The sequence below is a fragment of the Rhinolophus sinicus genome, linkage group LG09, assembly GCF_036562045.2.
Source record: "Rhinolophus sinicus isolate RSC01 linkage group LG09, ASM3656204v1, whole genome shotgun sequence".
Classification (NCBI taxonomy): Eukaryota; Metazoa; Chordata; class Mammalia; order Chiroptera; family Rhinolophidae; genus Rhinolophus; species Rhinolophus sinicus.
The window spans coordinates 109,779,800-109,806,544 of record NC_133758.1 but is presented as its reverse complement, the minus strand read 5'-3'; the positions used below and the strand labels follow the sequence as shown (position 1 = coordinate 109,806,544).

At 40.1% G+C, this 26,745-nt stretch overlaps 1 protein-coding gene across 6 annotated transcripts in view; it reads left to right on the top strand.

Annotated features, from left to right (window-relative positions):
• ELMO1 (engulfment and cell motility 1) overlaps positions 1–26,745 on the top strand; it is a 476,666-nt gene that overhangs the window by 151,550 nt on the left and 298,371 nt on the right. For all 6 annotated transcript variants that reach the window (XM_074341005.1, XM_019726329.2, XM_019726327.2 and 3 more), the window contains exons 6-8: positions 2,876–3,045; positions 12,504–12,539; positions 19,178–19,277. In XM_074341005.1, the coding sequence (XP_074197106.1) occupies positions 2,876–3,045; positions 12,504–12,539; positions 19,178–19,277 (306 nt within the window). The remainder of the gene's footprint in view (positions 1–2,875; positions 3,046–12,503; positions 12,540–19,177; positions 19,278–26,745) is intronic.

The following is a 26,745-nucleotide window of genomic DNA, read 5'->3' as shown; positions in this document are numbered from 1 at the left end:
CGAGAGGTGGAATCGTTGGGTCCGTAAGGTATATAAATGTCTAATCACTATGGGGTACACCTGAAACTAATATAATACGTATGTCAACTGTAATTGAAAAATACATTTTTAAAAATTAAAGAAAAAAAGAACACCACTGTGAAAACAGGGCGCATTGTTTTCAGGCACTGGGGTGAGTGAGAGAGAGGGGTGGGTGGTTCCATAGGAACTTCCCAGGCCATTGCATCTGTGAAAATGTTGCAGTCGGACACAATTTAGATGAGCCTTTGTTATTGTTTTTGGATGTGACTCCTTGGCTGACACCCCAGCATGTCAGGGTATCGCTTCACTATTCCAGTGTGTACCCGTCTTGGTGAAATATTTGTGATTTCCACAGCAGCTACCTATTAAGCTGCCCTGCAATGTGGGGCTTCAGTCTTGATTCCTCTGCTGGGGACACATTCTTTTCAGGTTTCTGCTGTTGTCTCTCTTCACTTCCCTTATTTTAAGTAAAGCAATTCATTCATGTTTAAGTAGGAAACATTTCAAACACCTGCAGAAGTGGAAAGAGTGGTCTAATAGGTGTCATCTACCTACAAGCCACAATTGTTGACTTTTTATTTTCTTAGCAAGCGTTCCTCCTGAGAAGTCTACATTTTTAAAAGAACGAGTAGATTGTCTTTTTTTGGTAGAATAAGCCAGGAGGGGATCATTGCGCCCCCGCTGAAGGAGACCAGGTGGTGATTAGAGATGGATCAGAGCCTGGGTGCCCAGTGGGATGGGCTGTACCTTCTGTCATCACTGAGACATGCAGTGTCTCAGTGCTTTAGAGCAGGGCTTCTAGGCGTGTGATTCTGGGACCACCAGTGGCAGCACCTGGCAGCTTGTTAAACACACAATTTAGGGGACCTCCCCCCAGACTTACAGAACTAAAGAACCTGTGTTTTATAAAGCCAACAGGTGCTTCTCAGGCATGCACCATTTTGAGACCCACTGCTTTAGGGCCTGTTGTCCAGAGTCCAGCTGCCCAGGTTCTGTCTCAGCTCCAGAACTGACAAAGCTGCGTGACCTTGGGCAAGTTACTTAACTTCTCTGAAGTTCAGTTTCCCTGATAGGGCTGTTGTGCAGATTCAATGAATTGCTTCATGAAGGTATTGAGAATAGTGGCTCAAAGGGCTAGGTCACTGTTAGCGTTTTTATCGCTAGTCGTTAACAGCTCCGAACAGTGTTAATTAACATTAATAACGACAATGAAATCATTTTTGAGGATTCATTATCATTATAACGTCTACAGTAAATGCAGACTTCCTGCTTGGAGAAAAGTATACTTTTCAAGGAATTCAAAGTGATTCGCTTGGGTGAAATATTTTGTTAATGTTGTATATCTATTTGAAAATTTTAGAGAACAGTATATCTTTGAACAATTTTAAAAGATAAATAAAGTGATTCCCGCTCAGCTCGCTGTTCTCCCTTTTAAAAATATGGGATTTAGGGTTTGAGCGATTTGTCAGGTACCTGGAGCTCGCTGAGAGGCGGGAGGGTTCTCTTCCTCTTCCTCCTGTCTTCTTCTTCTTTTCTCGCTTCGGATGCAGTGTCAGTTTGGGGTTATAACAACATGGGATGCCACAATCTGTCTCTGACCAAGAGATAGGGGCATGGGTTTCATCCATCTTGGTCCCTGAAGAATCACATCGGTCTCCCTGGTGAATCCCAGTCCCCAGGGCTACTTCCAGGTGACAGTGTAGGGAGAGCTGAGTGGGGAGGAAGGGGCTGTGGCTGTGGAGTCTCTGGGGTGGGGTCCCTTTGCTCTCAGTCCCAGTGTGGATTCCTTTCCTCCACTGAGCAATCTTCACCCTGTTACATGGGCTCCTCACTTATTTCTAGTCAGTTTCTGTTCAGGAGAAGATACTCATTGTCGGGGGTCAAACATCCCACCTTCCCCTTTCTCTGAAGTGTAATGCAGTTTCAAAGGAGAAAGCAGGTACTGGAGAAGGAGACTATGAGGATGGTGGAGTGCTTCAACCCTTGATTGAAGTTTTGAGTGAAATAATAACTACAACAGATGTCCAGTTATTTCTGCTAAGCAAAAACACAGGCAGAAAAATTTAATATTTTCTTTTTCTTCCTGTTTTCCCCAACTGAAAGGCAGAGATGAAAGGCTTCACTGGGTGAATGAGAACTATAGATGACAAGTTATTATCCAGAAGTTCAGCGCGTCCCATAAATTTCCATTCCTCGCTGTCCTGCGCGTGGAAGCCAAGTGCAAATGCCTTAAAAAGATGTCTAATTCTAGGCAAAGCTGCTAATTTGGTTTCCTAATTATTTTGTTATAAATTCATGCAGTAAGTAGCAAATGTATGGGAAACACATGTTGTCGAAAAAAGTGTCACTTACAAGTATCATCGTCTTGTGCTGGAAGATTGTCTGTAACCCAGAACGATTGTTTGGGTGTCTCATGAAGCTTTTGAACACTGTGTGTAGGCAGTTATCACTCATAGGATTGACTGAATGGGTGAACACACTGTATAAATTTGTGTAATTGCTTAACTAAGCAAAACGCTTTTTGTAATTCCTAGATAAAATTTTTACTTACAAGGTAAACAAGTTCCCCTTCTCACTGCCCCATCTTTTCTGTTTCTGGGGCTTTGCTGTTCTTGCTGTGTTCTTGGCTTTTCCAAGAGATGGAAAAATGAGCCCCATCAAAAGAACGCAACGGATTTCCATCATGAAACTAACAGACGTAGCCTGAGGTAGAAACTTGCCCGTGACGTGCAGGACGCATATAGTCTTGTGCTTTTGGGCTCTGTGTCTCTGTTTCTCTGTGAACGAAACATGGATTTTTGGTGTGCTTCGCTTCCCTCTGTGAACATTCCTCCGTCTGTCTTTCGCCCGCAAGGCTCAGAATGCCCAGCAGCTCCATGAACGGATCCAGTCGTCGAGTATGGACGCCAAGCTGGAAGCATTGAAGGACTTGGCCAGCCTCTCCCGGGACGTCACGTTCGCCCAGGAGTTTATAAATCTGGACGGCATCTCCCTTCTCACACAGATGGTGGAAAGCGGCACTGAGTAAGCACCTTTTATCCAGATTTCCAATCTGTGCTATTCTTTCCAGCATTCTGGGAATCTGTTACTTTCCTTATACTTGCAATTTCCAGTTTTAAAGACCAGAAATTGACTAGGCTCTGGAAAAAAAAAAAATCGCTTTCAAGATAGTGCCTGGGTTTGCAGTTTAAGTATCACTAAATCCTCCTTGCACCAACTAGCCAGTATCTAAGACAAAGTAGAATTCCATAAGATACCTGCAATTTCAGATTTATGAGGAAACATATTAGGTCATTATCTTTAAGGGCTTTTCCAACATTAAAATTATAATTTTACAAAATATAAATCCCTTACATGCCTTGCTTATCCCTGAGAAAAAATTACCTTCCCTGACTTAGTTAAAAAAAAAAAAAGAGAGAGAGAAAAGAAAAGAAAAGAAAGATAAAGAAAAAAACAAAACAAAACATTAGAATGCCTCCTGGTATTCTTGAAGTCTTAAATATCATCCTTGAAGTAAGTTTTTAAAAATTAACATTTGAATGATGAAATGCATGTCCTTAATTATTTAAAATTAAATACAATGCTTATTAAATACCTATTGTATGCAAAAGAGTAGAAATTTGGAAAATTTAAAAAGATGTGAGCCTTGCCATCCAAAAATGTAGGGAGGCAGAATTCAATTGCGGTATAATTCCTCCTGAGGGCTTTGAGTTTCCAGGTTGTTCCAGCTATGTACGTCCCTGGAAACTTACAGAGGGGGTGTCCGTGCATGGGTCTTGAAGGAGTTTGAGTTCCATCCTGAACATGAAAGGGATGCTCACCTTCCTCCTCAGGGAAGGCTTTGACCCTCTGGCATGACTGGGGAGTGGAAGGACCAGACAGTGTAGCTCTCACCTGTGTAGACAGGTAACTCCCCTGACCACCAAATGCCAGGGTAGGGTCCACAGGAAACTATTCGTTCCCATATGGCCAGGTGCCACTGGCATAGACTATTAGAGCATGTGGGTTAGAGCATGTGAAGACGCTGAGTCAGTTAACTGCATAGTAATATGCTAAATTAATCATGTACAGAGTTGAGATAGGTATTTATTAGGAAAGATAGATATTTATTGAGAATGGGGGCTTAAATCTGGGGCATTTAAATCTCTCTTCAGTACCCGGTGATTCTAAGACTGAACTGATGACTGTACATGTTAGAGACCTGTCTCAGCCCACTCCCTCCCTCCCTTCCTTCCTCTCTTCCTTCCTATCTCCTCCCACACTGGGCATTATTTGGCCTCTGCAGTTGGCACTAGTGAAAGATTCTTTTTTTATTTTTCTTAGTCAAAGAGAGGATATTTTATAACAGCAGGAATATCTCCTAATCCAGAATGTTCTGTAGAGTTTGGAGTCAGGGGTCTTACCTCATAGACAAGTAGAGAAAATATCTAAGAGTGAATGGGGTGGGGGGGAAGCAAATCTAAGAGAATCAGCAAGCAGGTTTGGGTGTCTAGAAAGGGTCAGTTGGAGGCAGGTATCATTTATTTTTTAATGGTCACTGAAACCGCTCGCTCATGAAGTTTTTGGCAAACATCACCTTGGAGTAAGGCAGGGAAACTCAAATTCTGGGCGCTTTCAAAATCTAAAGTGGTTATTATAAATTGGAGTTGGAGCTTGAAACAGCTCGAGAGAAGTAGAATAAGTTTGGGGATCCAAATGGCTCGACCAAGAAAAAGGAGAAAGAAGGTTCTGTCTGTGTGTCAGAAGCGCCAAGCTGAAGTCCAGTGTGGGATGTGTTAGATCCCTCATTCCTTATTAGTGGTGAGCAGTGGAGTGAGTTGTGATTACAGACACCTTCACTGGTGACCGTGGGTGACTTCCTGGGATTGCCACACACGGCTGGCCTTGCCCCGCACCCACCACTGCTTCTGGCCAAACACGGAGACCTGCGAGGCTCTACCTCCATCACATTTACAACGTGTAAAATTAAAAGGTAAACATGTTCCCACGTGTATTGATTTTTCTAAGTCCCAGCCATTGATGTATCAAAAGCAATGTACGAGAGCCAGTTGTAGAATCACCTGCTAAAATTAAGTGGTTCTGCCACAGGTAGCTAGGTATCCAGGGCTGAAGCTTTTGAATATTGAGAATAATAGTGTATTCATCCTTCCACACTTACCAGAAGTGCAATCGTGATCATTATTACAATGGTAATAATAATGACTGAAAGCACGGGTCTGTGTGATATGTACACTGAATGGAAGGCTGGAGCAGGTTCCAGCACCTCCAGGGGCTGGCACTTGTGTATCTTGACAATGAGGAAAAATGCATGCCAGGAGCTTTAGTGCCTAGTTTCTCATTATGTTTGTTTGCCAGGGCTGCTATAACAAAATACCGCAGACTAGGTGGCTTAAGCAGAAATGTATTGTCTCGCAGCACCAGAGGCTGGAATCATGGTGTCGGCAGGTGGTTTTTTCTTGAGTTTCTCTCCTTGGTTTTCAGACGGCCACCTTTTTCCCTCTGTGTCCTCACACCGCCTTTCCTCTGTGTGTAGACATCCTTGGTGTCTGAGTGTGTCCAAACTGCCTCTACTTATAAGGACACCATCAGATTGGAGTAGGACACCTTCTAATGGGTTCATTTTAACTTAATCACCTCGTCTTTAAAGGCTTTATCTCCAAACACTGTCTCTTTTTGAGGTGCTGGGTGTTGGAGATTCAACATATGAATTTGGGGGGAACATGATTCAACCCATAGCACTCATCAAAGGGACACTACCACTTTTGTTTAACACGAAGAGTAAAAACTGATACTATGTATTTGTCTTGTCGACATTATCCCTTTTTACCCGGGCCGTCGCCTTACTCTACAGCTTGTCTTGACCTGTAGTGTGGCCCAGACGAATCACATCCCTCAGACGGAGACTAGCGACCACATGAGAGACTGTCCATACTGAATGACTTTACGTGAGCCACAGTAATTTCTTTTTCTTTTTTTAAAAAAAGCATAGTATACTCAATATAATATCGAATGATCTGTAATTCATAACCCATCCCAATTTATGACATCCAGCCAGGTTTTAGGCAGATGAACAGAATTGAAGGCCAGATCTTAGGTGAGTTCTGTTTTGTATTTGTCTCTTACCCTTTGCCATCACACTCTCTTACTGGGCGGGCTTGGTGTTTTTCTGGATCACCTTTCGCACCCTGTTCGCCATTGTACAGAAGTTCAAAGTCATGCTGCTTTTGGGGATGGAGGACGGACTGGAGCTACACAACCCCCTGCCTTCCTCCACTGGGTCCTGCAACTATCCTAAGAAGCTGCTCATTTGATCCACAGCTATTTTTTTTCCCTTCACATCTTTTGCCCAGATTAAAAACAAAAGAGGAAGACATTTTACTTATAAGGAAACCTGGCTTCTCAATTAAACTTAGAGCAAGACTTTAATTAACTAACAGGAAACCTTTGGAATAGAAATCACACAAATGAAATAGATCCTGCAATTTGGAAGGCATTTAGCCATGACCCTGGGCAGACCTCCAGCTGGGACAGGCAGAGGTTTCTAAGCAGGACCAATGGAAATTTTAGGGAACACTGAAGAAATGTAGGTGGAATTTTTCTCCTTAACTTTGAGCTATAATGAGATTCAAAGATGGCTGGGCTTCTTGTCATTACCCAAGGCTGAGCTTTTAAAGTGTCTCTCTACCGGGTACCAGGAGGGGTCATGGGGCAAAATGAGCAACAAAGGAACAATAGGAAGTGTCATGTTGGCAGAGCACAGTGTTTAAAACCTGAGTTTAATTTTTCCATCCTTGTGGAATTTTGAAATTCCGTTTCTAGTTTCAGCTTGAACGGTAAGTGTGGAAGCAAATAAAGTTGTGGGGAAACACATTGCCCCAAGCTGAGCAAAGGAATAGTGTCAGGCAGGGGACAGTAAGGAACTGACAGTGTTTAAAAATGCATATTAAAAGATTTCTCAGAAATGAAATATTTTATTTGCTTTGAATAAAACAAACAAAACAAAACAGAAAAAACGATACCTGCAACTCTAAATCCCATGTAGCTTTTCTTCTGGTTTGAATCAAACACCGTGTCTTTGGCTGCACCTCTGTGCACACAGACAATTGGGCAGTTTAGCCTGTGTCCTTCCAGTCAGAAGAAGAGGGAACATTTCCAAGAATGAAAGGGCAGCATCTTGAGAGTTTCCTTCTCACTTGGCAAAATTACACCGTTGAATACGAGTAAACTGTTAGCACCACCCTGGGCAGAAAAATTAAAAATGAAAGGAGTTAAATTTGTTTGTTTATTAAAAGCTCAGACAATTTTTTTTAAATTAGTTTTTCATCCTTAGTACAAACAAAAACAAAAACAATCATATTTATTGTTTAAAAAAATAAATGTAAATAAGCAGAAGCAGGAAAATAAGAAACGTGTATAATCCACCTTTCCAGAGACAAACATTTTGAACAATGTGGTGGATATCCTTTTTGTATTAATGTATTTTTTTACATACATACACACACGTGCACAGGCTTTACAAAGGTAGAATTATCGTATTCATGCTCTTTGTAGCCTGCTTTTTATACCTAACAATATTTTCCTGTAATTTAATATTCCCCTCATCATTTTCATTGTCTGCATATTATTTCATTTTAAAAGTTTTGTTAAGGTTCAGTGGATACACAGTGTGACATTATCATTTGAAATATGTGCACAGATTAGTCAACCATTCCTCTTGTGGGGCATTTACATTGTTTTCAGGTTTTTTCATGATTATGAGCATTCTCTAATCAGCTTTTCTTTTAGCAAAATCTTCGTGAAAATTTAAATTATTTTGCTGGAATAAAATTCTTGATTCAGAGAATGGACACATTTCAAAGCTGTGTACATTTCACAGCTTGCTGAAATGTGCTCATTTATACTTGACCATTTGTGTACGAGTATGTCCATTTCTAACCCTGGTCACTACTGGGCTGGTGTTCTGTTACAGAGTCTAGCTTTTCTAAGAAAAACAGCAGCGAGGCATTTGAGGAGTTGTCACTAATGTGGGGAATACACGAGTACGTTTTATTTGCTTGGTTGAAGTCATTGCTCCAAAATTTGGCTGTATTAGGAACAGTGGAAAGAGTCTCTCAGTTATGTAGACATATGCAAAGCCCCTAAATAATTGTCTTAAAAACAAACAACATTTGTTGTTTGTTTAATTGTAGAAATTATTAGTTCCGTCCCCATTCTGTCATATGGCACAGAAGAGGACATTCTACTGTGTGTATGTATAGTTGAAATTGTTGTTGTTCCTTAACACTTGAACGATTTCCTGTTAAACTTCCATTATTCAAATCCTTTTTTCTCCTGGCTGGAATCAGAACTGTGGCTATTTCTTAGAAGATGTGAAAACTGAGATATAACTTGAATGAAGCACCCTGAATGATGCCTTGGCTTTGCTACTGCCTGGTACCCACACTGGAGGATGGATTTGTAGGTTTTGTTCATTTGGCAAAGTGTATATCATCTGAGTGCTGAATGTTCCTGACACTGGGTTAGGCAATGCGGGGAGGTGTATGGGGAAAATACAAGGTTGCAGATGACAACTTCGGACTATGTGTGACCTTTTTTGAAATTTTGCCTTCACGCAAAAGATGAATTTCTTTTTTGAAAGCAACTTTGTTAATCTCCGAGGACACAGATTATCAGCTCTAACTCATGCTCTGGCTTCTGAGAATCTGGTGTCTCTTACAATCCTGAGCTGTTCTGGAAGGCCCAGGCCAGGCCAAATTGATCAAAGACTCATAGCCAAGCCATTTAGTGCAGGTCGCACCGTGCCTACCCTGCACCTTGGAGGAGCAAACAGCTCCCCAGACTGTGCCAAAAAGAAGCTGCTCTGTGTGGTGTGTGGGCCCTGCCAGGGCCGGCTGCCAGGTCTCCCAGCTCCCTTTGCCTGCTTTCCTGGGGCTTGCACTCAGTGGAACTCAGGGCGTTCCAAGTGGAGCAGCCCTTCTGGGGTCTTGCCAGAAATTTGCATCATAAACTGCAAAGGAGCCAACCATCTTGGGCTTTGTCAGGGGTTGTGGGGCAGAAAATTCCTTCAAGGGGATCTCCCTTCACCCCACCTCTTTGCTTTGTCTTTGTGTCTGTCCATCACTCTGGTAATGGAAATGAGAAGGGGTCAACACAACCTGATTAAAAAGATGATCTTCTGTTAGGGAGAAGAATGACGTACCTTGGGCTGAAACGAGAGGCTTCTGGCCACTCATCAGCCTTTCCAGAATCATTTGTTCTTACGGCCAGGTTTCTTTTAAAAAATGGGTATTTTGAGAGACACAGAGGGCAAGAGCCTCAGGAAAACAGACATCACAACAAAAAGTCCTTCTTCTGCTTAGGCTTAATCTGAAATTGAAAAGTAAGAACACTGTGACCCATGACTTGGCACTGACTTTATATCTGCACTCTGGTCAAGGAAAATTTTCCAAGGCCAGGCAGGGTCTGCCACAGGAGGTGGAACACAGAAAAACCTAAAGATGCTCAGGCCCGGGCCAGAAGGCTGTTTTGAAAAATTGCAGTGATGTCACACACACACACACACACACACACACACACACACACACACACACTCACACTCCACAGAACAGTTTCGTTTGAGACAGTTCTGTTGAAAGATAAACTGAGGCATATTAAAAATTTTAAGAATTTATTCGAACAAAAATTAGTTAGAATCAGTCAGTGCCAAACTGGAAGTGGTTAGGAATTCTCTGCCCACAGGAGCCAGGGGAAGACTATTCTAGAGAAGAGGAAGAAGCAAAACAAGGACTTTGTTTGATTGGCTGTAGTTAAAGCCTAGCGGCTGTTTGTAATTGGTTGAAACCTTGAGTCATCTACAGGCTTAGATTTGGGTTTGCTTACATGGCCACCAAGGCATTAGAGCCACCTCCGTCTCCTGGCCTTCTTGTTTAATTACACAGTTACACATTTAATGGAAAGGTTGCACGATCAAGCCCCACTTGTCCCAGTTGTGTGTTTTAATACAAAGACCTAACTCCAGGTAGCACCTTGCACCCAGCTGTCCTGTCTTTTCACATCTCTTTCAATCTGGAACTATTCCTTAGTTATTCCTTTTCTGTCATGACTTTGGCACTTTTTAAGAATATAGGTCTGCCATTTTGTAGGATCTCCTCCAACTTGGGTTTGTTAAAAGGTATTTCATTAAAGGTAATTTTCAGGGAGTGATAAAAGCATGGCTTTTATGCAGATATAAAATGAACCCATGTTAAAAGAATTCATTTTACTCGTGATCTGAGAGAACCAGGCACAATGTTTCCACCATTTCAAAGGTATCGTCAAAAGGACACAAATGTATTTGGAGCAAAGGAATGTTGAAATGAATTGCAAATGGAGACAAAATTGGTTTTTCACCTGCAGGAAGTCAATTAAATTACTAACAGACAGGACAAAACATACATATCCATCAGTTAGACAATAAGGCTGGAATCTGATACCCATAACAGTATGCCACATAAACACCACATAATTTTCCATTGAAACACAATTTTTTTCTTGCGGTGTTATCCAATGTTGTCTCATTGTAGACCCTATTCTGTCTTTGGCTGGGGTATCACAGATGCTTGTGATATTCCATTGCATCTTATTGATGACACATGATGTCCCTTTGTCTTATTAATGGTGTTCACTTCAGATAGTGCCTGCTAGGTGTCTTCACGGTCATGCTTGCCCCCTTTGTAATTAAGAAATAATTTCGGAGTAGTTACAGCACGGAAAATGGTACTAATAAGGTTTGTATATTTTTAGCCCAGAGATTTGGTTCTTTAACAATACCAGCACACACCATTCTTTAAAACAACATGGACTTACGCATTCCCGTTTTATTCAGTGGGCTATAATATGTTATAATACTATTATTTATTTTGATGCTCAGTTTGTCCCAGATTTGGCAGTGGAACGTTCTCCAGGCTGTCTTCTGTGTCCTTCTGACCTGTTTCCTATTATTGTTTGAGCATTTCTTTACTTTTTGGCTCAAGGAGATTTTCCAGACTTACCTAAATCTTTCCTGTCCTAGTCCTGGCAGGAGCCATTTCTCCAAGGAGTCCTAGTTCCTTTTAGTGGAAGGTAGTGTTTGGCCCTTCCAATATGACCCCCCTCTGCCCTGGCCTGCCTTTCTGTGGCCACCGACTCCTTCCACCCTGACTAATGGCTTTTTGAAGGAAGCAAGAAAGGCGCTAATAAACTTTTTTTTTTTTTTTTTTTTTTTTTTTTTTAAGGAAAGGCATGCAAAGAATGGGGAGGAGCAGAGAAAGAAGAAGATCTCTTTATATAGATTTTTAACCCCCCGGTTTTACCAAAGACTAGATCTGAATTTGTGCTCAGTTCGATTTCTAAAGTGCTTACATTTTACGTGGTTGAAAATGTGAAGCTTAACTTTTTCTGAAAGCCAAAAATTCATCCCCATTTATTGAGTACCTACTCTGCATGTGCCTGCTGTTGTAGTCGTAAGGCACAGTGCAGAGCCCCTGCTTTCAAGGAGCTGGAAGGACAGTGAGATATTCTAATTCATACAGCGCTTGTGTCCTCGGCCCATGCAGACATGGGCGTCACCGTCAGTCTGGTCAGCGAAGGGAAATCAGAGGTCAGTGGGGCTTGCCAGAGGATCCTAGAATCCAGTGAGTTTGGAGTAAGACTTACTTAGTTGGACAAGGAGAGGTAGGATATGCAATCAGAGAGAAGAACATACCTAATGCCAGAGAGACTTGGCAGACTTGGGGGATGGGAAGTGGTTTGGTAAGGTCAGCATCACCTGTTTCCTTATCTTCTTGGCCCTGGTATTTTAAGAAGCATCATTGTTCTTTCTTGCAGGTAAGATTTGTCTATTGCACACTTTTTTTTTGCAGGTTACCATCCCAGGGTTCCGTCTGTTGTCCAAGACAATTGCAATTTCTCATGATGTCTTTCTTCATATATATATATATATATATATATATATATATATATATATATATATACATAAACACATATATATACATATATATGTATGTATTTGTTTTTCTCTCAAGAAAAGAGAAAGTAAAATTACCCAAGAAGATAATTTAATAAAACTATGTTTTCCTTGTTGAGCGTATACTTAAGAATAACAGGTCTAGTACTCTTTGGCTCCACTTTTTCATTGAAAATATACTCAGGTTTATCTGTAAGGATTTTTCCGCATTGAACATATACCCGTTCTGAATCAAATGGAGTGTTCTTGTTGCCTTTACTCATCAGTAAATGCAGGAGGTTGGTTGCAGCAGTTTAATCCTTGTCTTTTGGTTGCTGCTTAATCATGAGAGAACAACAATGTATTGCTTTGAATAATGTTTTGAAATGAACAGTTTTCTTACTTCATGGCAGTTAAATCTTCCCTATATTTAATTCTAAGCTTTATTCACAGTGTGTAATTTGTGTAAAAATTCTTGCTTCAAACATGTTACTTACGTGATTTTCCTTAAATTTTGCAGCCGATACCAGAAATTGCAGAAGATCATGAAGCCTTGGTAAGAACCCCTTGATCACTAGATACAGACAGCGTAACCCTTCCTCTCTGCATAATTACACCCTGCCCTCTGACTGATTGTATCACTGGGCATATAGATGTTTTGAGTGATTTTTTTTTTTTTTTTGGCTTTCTGTTTGATGTTCTTATAAACAGGTTCTTGAAAAATGTATTTCCCTTTTCTTTCTGCTTTGTGGCAGAATGGATATTTTATGTTTGTCACCACAAAATGAGCATGCCAGGATTGCTCCCCTTTTCCTAGAGGAAGCTAGGCATAATTTTATGTATTACATTGAAAAGAAACTTTCTCTTTTTTTGTGGCCTATGTGATGTTCAAAGTCAAAATCCTTTCATTTTCTTCAATGGCTCAGTAAGAAAAAGATCCACAATAAAAAAATGTATTCAGGATTGAAGTATGGAATGCAAATTATTTATGTGGAGTCTGAGAAAGTGCTCAGTCACCTCTTTTAAGTGTATTGCATGATAATTATGTCTAGAGAGCTCAGAATTTCCTTCTTAGTTTCCCTCCTCAGCGCCTGTCTTATCCACTAAACAAGGTAAGTACAAATAGGGCCTACCAGAGTCTCTATAGCAGTAGGCTGAACAAATTTCTGTTTTGCCGAGTTGTTAAGGAGGTAATTTCAGTTTGAGAAGGAAGACTGAAAATGTGCACCTTAGTCCTTAAGCCCTCCAAGAAAATCCTGATCATCGTCAGGGTTTGACTCTGCTCTCAAATCACTCATCTTGCCCTACACCACCCACACAGAAAAATGGTTAGTTGTGGGAACTCTTTAGTTATTAAATTGTAATAGAGTATAGAAAGCAATCTTGAGTTTTTAGGGTAAAGCTTCTTAAGTCTTATTTTGATATATGTTTTTGATATAGTAGAAGCACTTCATGGCAGTAGAAGCCACCTTTTATGAGTTCATTCTGTCCTGGGCACTGTCTCAGTGTTTTCACTCATTAGTCCTAATTCACACTTCTATCCACCAACACAAGATTGGTAAAACTAGTATCTTTCTTCACGCAGAAGTTAAAATCAGGTGGTGGCAGTGGTAATCAAACTGATTTTTGTTTTCTCCAACAACATCATACAGCTTACTAATGTAGAGGAATTTGGGGCTCTGAAGCCAAAGTGATATCTTAAAATTTATCTGCCAATAGTTTTATTCTTTAGGTAAGTAGGGATGTTGGAAGTGTGATTACGTGTGAACTATGATTTCATTTATCAATCATAGACAAAATCAATGTTCAGGGCCCTGGTTCTTATAATGACAGAGTAACTTATTCAAATTAAGTAATGAGACCACTAGCACCCTGATAGCAAAACCTGACAAGACAATACAGGAAATAAAAATTGTAGATCATCAGGTGAACAGAGGTGCAAAAATTCCCCAGCAAGTGTATCAACAAATATCACCAAACAATATATAAAAAGGATAATACTTTGTGGCCAATAAAGGTTTATCCCAGAAATGGTTTAACGTTTGAAAATCAGTCACTGTGATTCAGCATTTAGCAAAACAAAAAGAGAAAACCTAAAGAGAAAAGTCATTTTAATAGATCCTAGATACAGAAAAAGTGTTTCATAAAAGCCAACATAAAATTTTGAGCAATCTAGGAACAGAGGAAACTTCCTCAACCTGATAAAGGCCATTGACCAAAAACATATCATACTTAATGTTAGAAGACTGAATATCCTCCCCGAAAACTTGGGAATAAGGCAAATGTGTTCACTTTTTGCACTTCTGTTTTACATTGTACTGGAGGTTTTAGCCATAGCAATAAGTTAAGAAAGAAATAAAAGACATAAGGATCAAAAGAAAGAGGTAAAACCAACTCTATTTATGGAAGACATCATTGTCTGTCTAGAAAATCATAAGGAATCTACAAAGATGTTGCTAGATCTCATAATTGAATTTAGAAAGTTTTCTGGATACAGCATTGGTATATAAAAGTGATGTATTTTTATACATTAACAGCAACAACCTCAAAAATGAAATTTTTACATTTCCATTTAAAAAGTCAAAAAAATCATAAAATCTTAGGGATAAATTTAACAGGAGACATGCAATACCTGTTCACTGAAAAATAAATATGTTGCTGAAAAAAAGAAGACCTGAAAAAGTGGAGAATATACCGTTTTGTGGTTTGGAAGATACAATATTGTTAAGATAATAACTCTCCCCAAATTACTCAGTAGGTTCAATGTAATACAGTTTCAAAAAAAGAAATTACAAGCCAATTCTAAAACTTAAAGAAAAAAAAAACTTGAAGGAAATGTATAGGACCTAGATAAGCCAAAACAGTCTTGAGAAAAGCAACAGAGATCAACAAAGTGGAGGGATTTCATTAACTGACTTGAAGACTTACTTCAAGTGTATGTTGTCAGGGAACAGACAGGTCAACAGAATAGAATAGGGTCCAGAATTGATTCACAGTTAAATTTTCAACTTAGGAGCCAAAAGAATCTTTGCTGACATAAGTCTTGCTGTTATTCTGAAGACTAAAGCAATGTCCAAAGGGTGTTTTAGAAATCCATACATTTCAGTGTATAAATTTTACCACAAACTAAAGAAAATACAGTAAGTCCTCACTTAACATCGTTGATAGGTTCTTGGAACTGCAATAACACATTGTAGAAGGAAACCAATTTTACCGTAGGCTAGTTGATATAAACAAGAGTTTGGTTCCTATTGCATCTCATCAAAATAATGAACTTAAATGACATTACTCAAGAACCTACTGTATATGAAAAACACAAAGGGAGGGGCAGAGCTATATTAATGCTGGCAATTAAGGGTATATTCAGCCTGATTTATTAATAGTTTTAAAAATGGCCTTTATTTTCACCTTTCCTTTACTTCTGTCTTGGGCATGGCACCCAATGGAAACATTTGGAAGCACTATTCTTTTATAAAATTAGCAGCACAAATTTAAATGCTTTGCGATAGGCTGAAATATACTGGAATGAAGATGGTCTCTACTGAGTTGATGAAAAACATTTATTTGAATCATTCCAGCACACATGGTGTGTTGGCTGTGACGCTGGCTCTCAACCAGCATATAAAGTTTGCAGTTGGCTTAATTTGTGGCAGTGAGTACTGCAAAATCTTAAGGTTAGCACTTTATAAAAAAATAAATAAACCAAACAAATAAAAATGCTCCCTCATGTGCCATGTGGTTGCTTTGTATGTGGAATTCATTAGCCTTGATCTCCTGCATCCAGCACTGCTTTCAGAGAGAGGGCCTTGGCTCCTGCCTTTCTTCTTTGGAACCTGAACCGCTCCTCCCTAAGAGTGGAAATAAACATCTATGTCTGGGTTTGATAAGAGCTTGTATAGTGGCTTCATTTGAAATGAGGTGGTAGAGCCCCTTGATTTGGAATGCAATAAGATGTTAGCATGGCAATCCTTTCCTTGCAACTGGGGGTTTCAAGTTGAATTTTCAAATTCTCCCTCATGGAAACCTCGCATGCCATCCAGCAACCAGGCATAATGAGTTATACATGTGATATATACAGTACATGCAGTCTATTATATGATATGTATATTGTAGATTTAATAATATATAATACAACATATATACATAATATGTCTAATAATATATTTATATATCATAATATTGATATGTCCAATGTATCTATATAACATATAATATACATAATTATATATTAAAATAGATAAATGTATATATAAGATGTTATATAATGCTTATATAAAATATAATTATAAATCATGTGGCATTTCTATAAAATGTTATTAGATGGACCAAGAAAGCAATCCTCCCTTTGGGCACTTTGGTGTATGATAGAAAGTAGCTTTTCTCTCTCTTATTGATGATTCACACGAACGGAATACTGCAAACCACAGAAAGCCCTAGCTGTTGTCTCAGAAATGGTTCTCTAGCTTCTTCCCCACCATAGAGAGTGAAATCCTGGTCCCAAAAACAGCTTGGAGATTTGGAAACCAAACAGTTCTCTTTCCCTTTCTCTCCATCTTTTCCGCAAGGCCCTGGCAGTCTGTCCGAGGAGTTAGTAGGCAGAGTTCTGGAGCATTTGGGCAAGAGGGACCATCCCCAGAAATTACTAAGGCCGTGTGGATGATGGGTCCATGGAGTGGGGAACAGACAATTAGCATAAATATAATTTATCTTTTGCGTCTAATGCCATTAATGAAGACTACTGTTAGCCCTATTCCTAGGCTCAACTAGCTATCGGGAACGTAAAGAAGAGTTTGATTCCCATAGTGTGTGTCTTCCTTTGTCACTGCCTGTTCCATTCCTTGTTGTTAGTGATGACATTGAGGCAGTTGTTTGGCACCATGCGGAGGCCTGGATGCCATCCTCCAGTCATGTTTATGGGGATCTTTCAGCAGTTGAGGTCTTTTAGCATGCCAGGTGTAAGCAAATGGCCATTCTGAGTTATCATATAGTTGTCGTTTTTCCTCTTATTAAGTTAAACTATTTAGCTAACATTATGTATTACTAATAAAATAATTAGCTAATATTTACGACTAATGCTATGCTTTATTATATAGTAATATTTCCACAGTAATACTAATGCTAATCATCTATTAATAGATCTTCTTAGTTGCTTTTGTTACCTGGCTCTTATTTTCTCGAGGCAATTTCCTTTTAGTTTTTGAAATCTTATGCTTGGATTTTCTTGTGATTCGTTGTCCGTAGAAAGAGTCATTGTGGAATTTTAATTTGGCATTCATATTTGGAATGCTTGCTAATCTTTTTAACCCATTGTTTTCACTTCCTCCTTTTTTTGTCCATTCCTTAAAGTAAGTGTGCGTTTTTCTGCTTTGGAATTTCTTTTTTGGGGTCATGATCCTCTGATGCCACCTAGGGGGCACCTGTAATATTGGGGTTGCCCATCTGTGACTCAGAAAAGTCTTTTTAAAAAAGGTATTTGCTGCTTTTCTATCTACCTTGCAATTTTTTTTTTCTAGCTCTAAGGACAGATAATTCTTGAGACATGAAGCCAAACATTTGAAAATCACAGGCTCCGTTCACCTGTGTAGAGTATCGCTTTTGCATAGTGTTCATAGCTATCACTCACATGCCACGCAGTTCAAAGGTCTTTACATTTGGTAGCTCGTTTCCTTTCCCCAACAGTCCTCTGAGTTTGGTATCACCCCCACCACCATCATCATCGTCATCCCCATTTTTAATACATGAGGAAACTGAGGCATAGAATGTACCAGTAACTTGCCCACTTAGAGCTGGAGGGGGACCCTGTGCTGTGTGACTCAGAACCCACCCGCTTAACCGTTTCTATCTATTGCGTGCCATTCCTCTGGCCACCCCGCAGTGTTGGGGTACGGTCCTTTGCAGAGAGCATCTTCCTCTTTTGTAGGTCTCTCCCCAAAATCACAGCTTCGGTGGTCATGCGGGATTTCAGGGTTGGTATTGAGGCTGAGCTGAGAACACGAGGAAGAAGGGAAATTGCAGAGCTGTTTTAAGAGCCACACAAGCCTGTTTTCTATTCTGTTAATTGAAAATCAGTGGGAAGATTCAATCAAAGCATTTTATGAGACTTTAGTGTAGCAATTGTGGCATCTCTGAGTCGACAGATTAAGAATCTGAACAACCGACTTCATTTTTGAAAAATCATGCATGTGAATCCGTGCAGTTGTCTATAGTGTAGAAATGCTGATGGGCAGAATCCAGTGTACTTGGAGAGAGAGTACTTTTCTTGAGAGTTTTAAGTTAATACTTATTATGATGAAAATGGCAATGGTGGTGAGTGTCTGTAAAAGACTGAGTGTCTGGTACAGTGTTGTTTTGAAGGCACCAGAAACCAGGACATTGTCTGATAAGGGACACAAGTGCAGCTGCTTTTGGTCTCTGGGTTTCTGAGACACACATTAGACCCTTCCCACAGCCTCCTGAATCACAGCAAATCCATTGGCAGCCAACAGTCATTGTCTCCACGGATATTCTACAAAACCTATTAACTAAAGATAAACTGCTGGCCAGTGTAACATAGGATTGAATATGCTTCCATATCTATTTGTGTCACAAGTTTGTGTGTGTATAGGCAGTTGCCCAGACACACACACACACACACACACACACACACACACACACACACGTATATGGAGACCACACAGATCCTTTGCAAGTGCTAATACTCTTAAGAGAGTTATTTCTCTTCTTCCCTATTGGCGACCCATGGGTAATAAGAGAAGCACGCTGCCCTTTCTCAGTCGTCCTAACTTTCATCTGCTGAGAAGCTTTGCTGTAAGCTCTCATTTACAGAATACTCATAAGCTACACACTTTAGTGAGAGCTTTACCAGCAGCCCTGTGGTTAAATAACTGTCACTACCCAGTTTTTCTGCTGAGAAGACAGAGGCTCAGGAGGTTAGTGAACTTCCCAGTATGACACGCTCGCCAGAGTGAGCCCAGGTCTGTCCCGCCGAGGCCCTCGTCACCTCCAAGAAGCCGACCACCTCCTCCTTCCCATCAATTCACGTTTGCAAGGCCTTTGTCTGTGGCCCAGCTGTGTATCCCAACCGTCTTTTACAATTCTGCTTGTATTCACTTTTCTGAAGCTTTGTCACTTCTGTGTCTTCCTTTGTGCTCGGGTCTTGGGCCCTTGACCATTGTACCTCCCTGTGTTTTCCAGCTTTGGAGACATGCTGTCTTTCACCCTGACGGCCTTTGTTGAGCTGATGGACCATGGAATAGTGTCCTGGGATACGTTTTCGGTGGCGTTCATTAAGAAGGTAATGCCGATTGTGCTTCCCTAGGCTTAAATCACTTCTTTCCTGCATAGCTACTTTCCTCTGGTTTGACTATATCTCATAGTTGTTTCCCTGAGTTCTTTGTGTTAAAAGGTGGGTGGGGTTTTTGATAGTATTATGTATATGAGGGTCAGGGCCCCTCAATTATATGTGAAAACGATATTGCCTTGCCACTGGAATGATGAGGGATTGAACGAGGTAACCCATAGTCAAAAAAAATCAAGGTGTCATGCTGTTAAAACCATACAAGTGTCTGCTTAGTCCCTCCCTGTACAGGACTCAATTGTTCTCAAGACCTAAGGTGAGTTTTTGCTGCCCTTCCTGAACCTCCTTCCCTCAATCCCGTGTTCAGGGAAACGGAAAGAGGCAAAGTATACTGATTTCCTATATGCCTGGGTTGGAAGCAGGGCTGTGGGAGAAGAAAGTATGCCTGGGTCCATGACACTTAAGCATAGTAAGCCTGCTTACCTGTAATCAAGGTGGAATAAACGTCTCTGGGATCACCTACTTTGATCGGTTCCTCCTTCTGTAGGAGGAAGCTAATAAAGGATGGGCAAAGTTGAGTTGTAACAAAGACACATCTGCAAACTTACCATTGTGTTTCCAGTCTTTTAACAACAAAATAAGTAGCCCTGAGTTTAGAACTGCTAAATGTAGTTTTAAATCATGGGTTATTATTATTTATATTAATTTGTTAGCATATTTTTCTGCTCTTTGTATTTGTGAAATGGTTTATAAGTGTATGGGCGTTTTTCTTCTTGCTGTTGTATTGGAAATGAAGAGATGTTAGGAATTCATGACTTTATTTTCTAAGTATAAGTTCCTGGGAAGGGTTACCTAAAATAAAGAATTTCAGAGAATCTGTGCAAAAGCTGGAAAATCAAAGCAAAACCCAGTAAGAGTCACTTGAATTTTTTAAACCTTTTATTTTGACATCATGGGTAGACTTAACAGAAAAGTTGCAAAAAATATTACAGAATGTTCCTGAATGCCCTTCCTCCCGCTTCCCCTAATGTAAACATTTTGCATAATGACAGTGCAATGATCACAACTAAGAAATGAACAGTGGTACAGTGCTAGTCTCATTACCTCACCAGGTTTTCTACTAAGGTCCTTTCTAGAAGGACCCAATCCAGGATCCCACAGTGCATTTAGTTGCCATGTCTCCTTAGTGTCTTCCAATCTGACAGATCCTCAGCTTTACCTCATCTTTCCTGACTTTGGCAATTTTGAACAATACCGGTCAGTCATGTTGTAGAATGGTCCTCAGTGTGGGTTTCTTTGCTGTTTCCCTCAGGGTCAAATTAAGGTTAAGCATTTTTGGCAAGAATACCAGAGAAGTAAGGATGTGCCCTTCTCAGCACGTTGTATCTGGGTACTTGATGTGCCTATGTCTTGATTAAAAGCGACGTTACCTTGCTCGTGTGGTTGAGGTGGTAGCTGCTGAGTCTCCCCGCTGTGAAGTTACTCCTTTTCTTTTAGAAGTTAGTCATTGTCCTGAAGGAGACACTGCCTTAAATTGAAGGACATACGAGAGCCCCTCGTCTGTTGAATGAAGGTGTTGGGAACGGAAACCCCATAGATGGGAACCCTGCGTAATGCTGTATGTTTAATTCAGACGAGCTAATTGGGAACCCAGGACACACCTCTGAATCCTCTTTCCTTAGGTAAGGCCATAAAACCAACGATGAGATGTGATGGGAACCACTTAGAAAACACCCAAAAAGGAGGAGGCTCTTTTTGCCTATGTTTGTCACAATTGCTAAAAAGAAAAGTGGTTATAGATGAAAAAGCCAAGGAAATCCTGATGTGTTAGGAGGTATTTTCTTTTGGTGAAGACAGGGAGGGTAAGCATTAGATTATGAAAGCAGAGAGTAAATTGCTGTATTCTGTCTTTCTAAGGTCAGCGTTCTAGAGAAGCAAGTTCAATCTGAAGATACGGGGTTTTGTGGCTTTTTTATACTTAAAAAAGACATTTTAACTCATTCCGAATTTACAGCAGGTCTTCTTTCTACATCCAAGTCGCCTTGCTGGTCTGTCATTAGAGCCTCTTGTGCCATATAAACAATGCTGTTCGGAACGTGGATTTCTGGAAATTACGTTGTGCTTTCATGAAACACTTGATCTCTTTGGATCCCTTCATCGATCTTTCCAGAACGGAACACAGAGCCTTGTTATTGCTGTGCAGGAGTCCAGCACACGGTGGCTTGGGCAGGTTAAGTGAGGTCACAGGGCGTGGCCTGGCGTGGCTCTGGGCTCCTTCCCCTGTGGTGACACACCTGTGCTTTCAAGTGGTGGGAAGAACTGCTTCCGAAGACTTGTTCACCAGCCTTGCCTTTTGTTCAGCCCGTCCTGACCTCACTGTGTAGAGTTAAATGATTTCTTCTGCTTCCCATTCCCCTTGGATCTTGTGATGGCCCCAGTTCCCGCACCTACCACATTTCTGTGCCTGGCTCTCCCAGTGGACCATGAGTCCTTGGAAGGTGGGGCCATGGCTTCCTTCATCACTTTATCCTCTGATCCCAGCACAGAGTAGGACCTTAATAGATTCCTGAGAAATGAATTAATGCAATATGCTTCGGAAGGGTTTTTTTTTGTTGTTGTTGTTTTTTCTAAACCCTAGAACTTGAAGGAGAAAAGGAATACAGTGGCATCGTGTTTAAATATATTTCAAGTAAAATTTCAGTTATGAGTAGAAAGCAATTCCAAAGCTGTCTTTCTTTAAATGATGTGAGCAGTGGTTAGAGAGAATGGCAATAATTTAATTTTCTAACTGCTTAAGAAAGTGGTTTCCATTCACCGAAATTGAATGAAAAATCATATTAAGTCTAAGGAAGCAAAGACTAGCACACTTGAGAGTTTAAATAAAAATTAAGTATTTTTCAGGAGGCGGTACATTTAACATATTCCACGGCCTCATTCCCAATCATTTTACTTCCTTTGCATTGCTACTTAAATCTCAACCCCTACGAAAATTTGAAAATGCTCATCAGAAAATGACTTTATAATTGATAGTTTTTGTAAGGTTAACACTTTTTTATTCATTAGCTGGATCACATTCAGCACTCTGACAACCCAGGAATTGTATGCGGGCAACTGTCTTTTAAATGGAGCTTTATCTTGACAAAAATCTACTAGGAAATACACTGACAAAAGATGCTTATCTCTGTGGTACAGACTTGGCTTCCTCTTAATGCCAAATTCATAGCACTTTGGAGAAGTATTTTTTCCCTGCCAGCCCCTGTCTCCTACTCTCCTATTTTATCTGTTTTGTTATGTGTGGACCTAGATGCTTGTTACAAACTTTATTTGCAATAAATAACATCATTTCATAAACACTTTGAAACTTGGATGCCAGTATATAATTCTTGCTTTTTGAAGACCTGACTACTTAGGGAGAGGGTACGAAGACATGGAGAAAAAAAGAAGTGGAAAAAACAAACAAAAAAAACTTAGAACTTTCTGTGTTACGAATTGGTTCTCTCCTCGCCAAGTATAACATCAGTGCCTTTTCTTGGCAGGAATGTTTCATACAAATGCTCTTGTAACCTTAGGTCTATACGAGGGCCTGGTACAGCCTGCAGTGTTTTTAGTGCTTGGACAAACACCCAGCCATTTCGGTTTAGAGACCCAGTAATTTTTGCCTCTTAAAAACTTGAGAGATTTATGGGCCTCTGCCTGGATAATTTAAAATATGGGAGTGGAACCCCATGCCCTCCATGGTTCATTTCAGTTTTAATAATGCAGGAGAATTTAAGATCTCATTTTAACTGATTCTAAGAAGTGTTTATGTGATTTTAATCATTTCACATCATTGATTCATGTAGTGGGATGCCCTTTGCTTCTTAAAAGTCACCTTTTCCTCCATTTTGTTTAGGTAACATGTGTAAGTGAATGGAGGCATATGGAAGTACTACATGTAATTATTGCTGACTCCTCTTACCTCTCCTTGCTTACGATACAAACCTACACTTTCAAGAAGCTAAACTTTGCCTGGCTTAGCCTGCCTCACCTGTGTCAGCCAAACGTGCTGTAATGGAGCTTTGAAAAATTTAAAGGCAAAGGAAGTCATTATTGATTTCTAGGGGGACAAAGGAAATTAAAGTTTCACCAGAGAGTCTTCACCTTCTATAGCTAGACTAAGATCTGTAGGTTTTAAGAAAGAATAGAAAATAACATGTGTACATATACAGGTTTGTACATGCACTAATAAGAAGCCCAACTATCGTCATTATGTTTGCTCAATCAGCCTTGATGCTTTGGTTCTTACCATGTTTCCCCGAAATTAAGACCTAGTTGGACAATCAGCTCTAATGCGTCTTTTGGAGCAAAAATTAATATAAGACCCTGTCTTATTTTACTATAATATAAGACCAGACCGTGTCTTATATATATATAATATAAGACCCGGTCTTATATTAATTTTTGCTCCAAAGGATGCATTAGACCTGATTGTCCGGCTAGATCTTATTTTTGGGGAAACATGGTAGTACTCATTAGGTGAAAATATTGGGTCATTTAAATGTCTGCTTTAAACCACTGACAAAGAAAGACAAAAATACAGAAGTTAGTTTCAAAAAATGCTTAGTATCACCTACAGAATTGTCCATAGGACTCTGAGTTGCAATCCTGCTCTTTAGCAGGCAGCACCCAACTAAATGCGATGCATAAGGCGCTCATTTTGTAACCTGCAGCAGGGTTATTGAAATGATGGGTTTTATATGTTAAGAAAGAGGTGCCGTAAAAGGAAAGATGAATTTTTAAGAAGCTTGGTGAAGATAAGGGGTTAGTTTCAATGACTTCCAGAAATGGCAAATGGAATATGAAATATGTGTGTGGGAGGTAAATATGCCTGAATCGAGTCACAGACCACCCACTAGTGTCCTACCATTAAGCAAGCCCACTGGAAGCCAGTGAGAGTTAATAATTGGTAGAGTTTACAACCCATTATAAGAAGGTGTACTTTGTATTTTAAATATCCAGAGCTCTGATGGAATATTTCCATAAAGGAAATACTGTCAAAAGGATATTTATGGAACTAGAGGGTAAGTTTGCATTAAAGGGAAATCTCGAATGTAGAGAAAACTGAATAATGTAGAGAAAACCCAGGAATGAACTCAAACACAGGCCAGTGTTGTGCATACATCGTAGACCTGAACATGTATCAGAGAGGAGACATTACAAGTGCGTTCTCAGGGGTAGAAAATAGGGAGAGAGACTGTTAATCATTAATGATGTGGCAACCTTGGAAAAAGGCGATAATTGAGATGGGAGTGTTAAGAAGACAGTAAGATGGGTTTTCACCCCACTTAATTTTAGGCTTTGTTGGGATAGCTAAATGGAGGTATTCTTTCAGTTGCCAAGAACAAGCACTTAACATACTTCAGAGTAAATGTTTCTTTACCCATCTGCCTCCGCCAGACTATGAGGTCCTGGAAGTTAAAAATCGTGTGGGTTTTGCTCATCTCTATTTTCAGATCTTAGGACAGTGCAAGCCTGTTTTACAGCACACAGTGAATGTGAATTACGTGAATGAATGAAAAAAGGGATGAAGGTTGGTGGGTGTGGGAGGGAGTTTGACAGTAGGTTGTCAGGTGGAAGAGTCTCCATGGAGTCTTAAAGATTCATCCACATTCATTAAATGGAGACAAGTAAAGGAGCGTGGAAGGAGGAGAGAATTAGTGCAGAGAAAGTCGGGAGTATGGCCAACGAACTTCTTTGTGGTACCTTCATTTTTCTGGTAAGTGCTGACCAGTGTGTTGAGATCATGAGAAATGCTTGGGGTGGTGTTGGTGGGGAAGTCAAGGCCCTTATATTCTATTTAGAAGAGGTCTAAGTTACGTGTTAACCATGAGCACAGTATGAGAGGAACTGGGTTTTTGTCAGAGAAAGATGGCCCGAGAGAAAGACAGGTGGCCTTCCGTTGGTAGATTTGAGAGAGTGGAGCAGACTGTGTGGACGGAGGCAAGAGCTTTCCAGGGACAGTAAACGTGCTGGAGAAGTTTATTAGCCGTGAAATAGACTAAAGCCAATTGGGTGATGAGCCAGTGGAATTCTTTTGAGAATCTTAAATTTTCTCATACTCTTTCAATTTCAAAGCAATAGAAATAGAGTAGTTCTAGTACAAAGCAATAGCTTTTTGGAATAGACTATCATAATGTCACTATACTTCCTGTTATTTAGTTCCTACTCTCTGAGATCCAAATGAGGTGTTGGTATCTGTACCCCACCCCTACTTTCACCAGGAAGCCATTGGGCTAGAAGCAGTTGAGATGGGAATAGCAAGTTGCCATGAATGCCTTTGCATTTTTTCTTGTACAAGGATGGAGAAGGGATGAGAAGGGCCAGCAGGAAGGGAGAAATTAGTGTCGACAGAGGGAAGCAGTAAGTGTCAATTTGTCATGGAACCAAATTATTTAGCTTTTAAGAAAACAGTCATTAAGTTGATATAATAACAGCTTTTTAGTTTGAGTTGTCAACAGATAGTAATAACTTTTAATGAGGCCTGTAAAATAAAACCTTTATGGCACCCATGTGTTTGCGTTGCTGTGATCCGTTATTCTAACCCTTGTGTTGCTTCTCTGTTGCATTGTGATTTATTCTGTTTGGGGCCTTAATGATTAATTCCTTAGGGGATACATTTTGAAATTTAAACTATTATTTTAACTTTTCACACTGCTAATTTAAATGTGTTCCTGTTTGCTGAATTTTAGAGAAATGAGGAGAATTTATTATAACGACATAAAAGGAAAGAATGGGGGAAAGAGTGCTCCATGGAGGAATAACAAGGAGAGTAGCCAGTGACTGAGAAGTTGCCAGTTGAATTGTGTTGACAAGTGTGATTTGTGTGAGTCCCTTAAGAATGTAACAGGATCATAATGAGAACATAAAAGTCAAGGAGTAGCCTGGGAATGGAGAGGAGCAGTATGTGTTGAAATGACTGAATCAAAGAAAAGTTGGCCTTCTGCATCCGCAGGGTTCACATCCACAGAGTCAACCAACCACAGATCAAAATATTTGGGGGAAAAAATTAAAACAAAAAACAAAAAAAAACTTTCCCAGAAAGTTCCAAAAGGCAGAACTTGAATTTGTCAGGTGCCAAGCACTAAGCTGAATCCACTTGAATGAAGGGACGTGTAGACGTACCCTGCTACAGCCTATATGAAATATAGGTTATGTGCACATACTACTCCATTTTATATTAAGGACATAAGCATCCATGGATTTGGGTATCTGAGGGGGTCCTGGAACCAATCCCCCAAAGATATGGAGGGACGACTATGTATTGAACTCATCTGCTCTTGAAAGCTGAAACTCCGAATAATCCCAGAGAAGCCAGACAGAACAAGTCTTTGAAGCTGTCTCCTTTTTACAATTGCTTATTGAATTATGGAACTAGTGCTTTGTAATAATGTCATGAACAATCATTGCTGACTAGATGTGTTCCTTG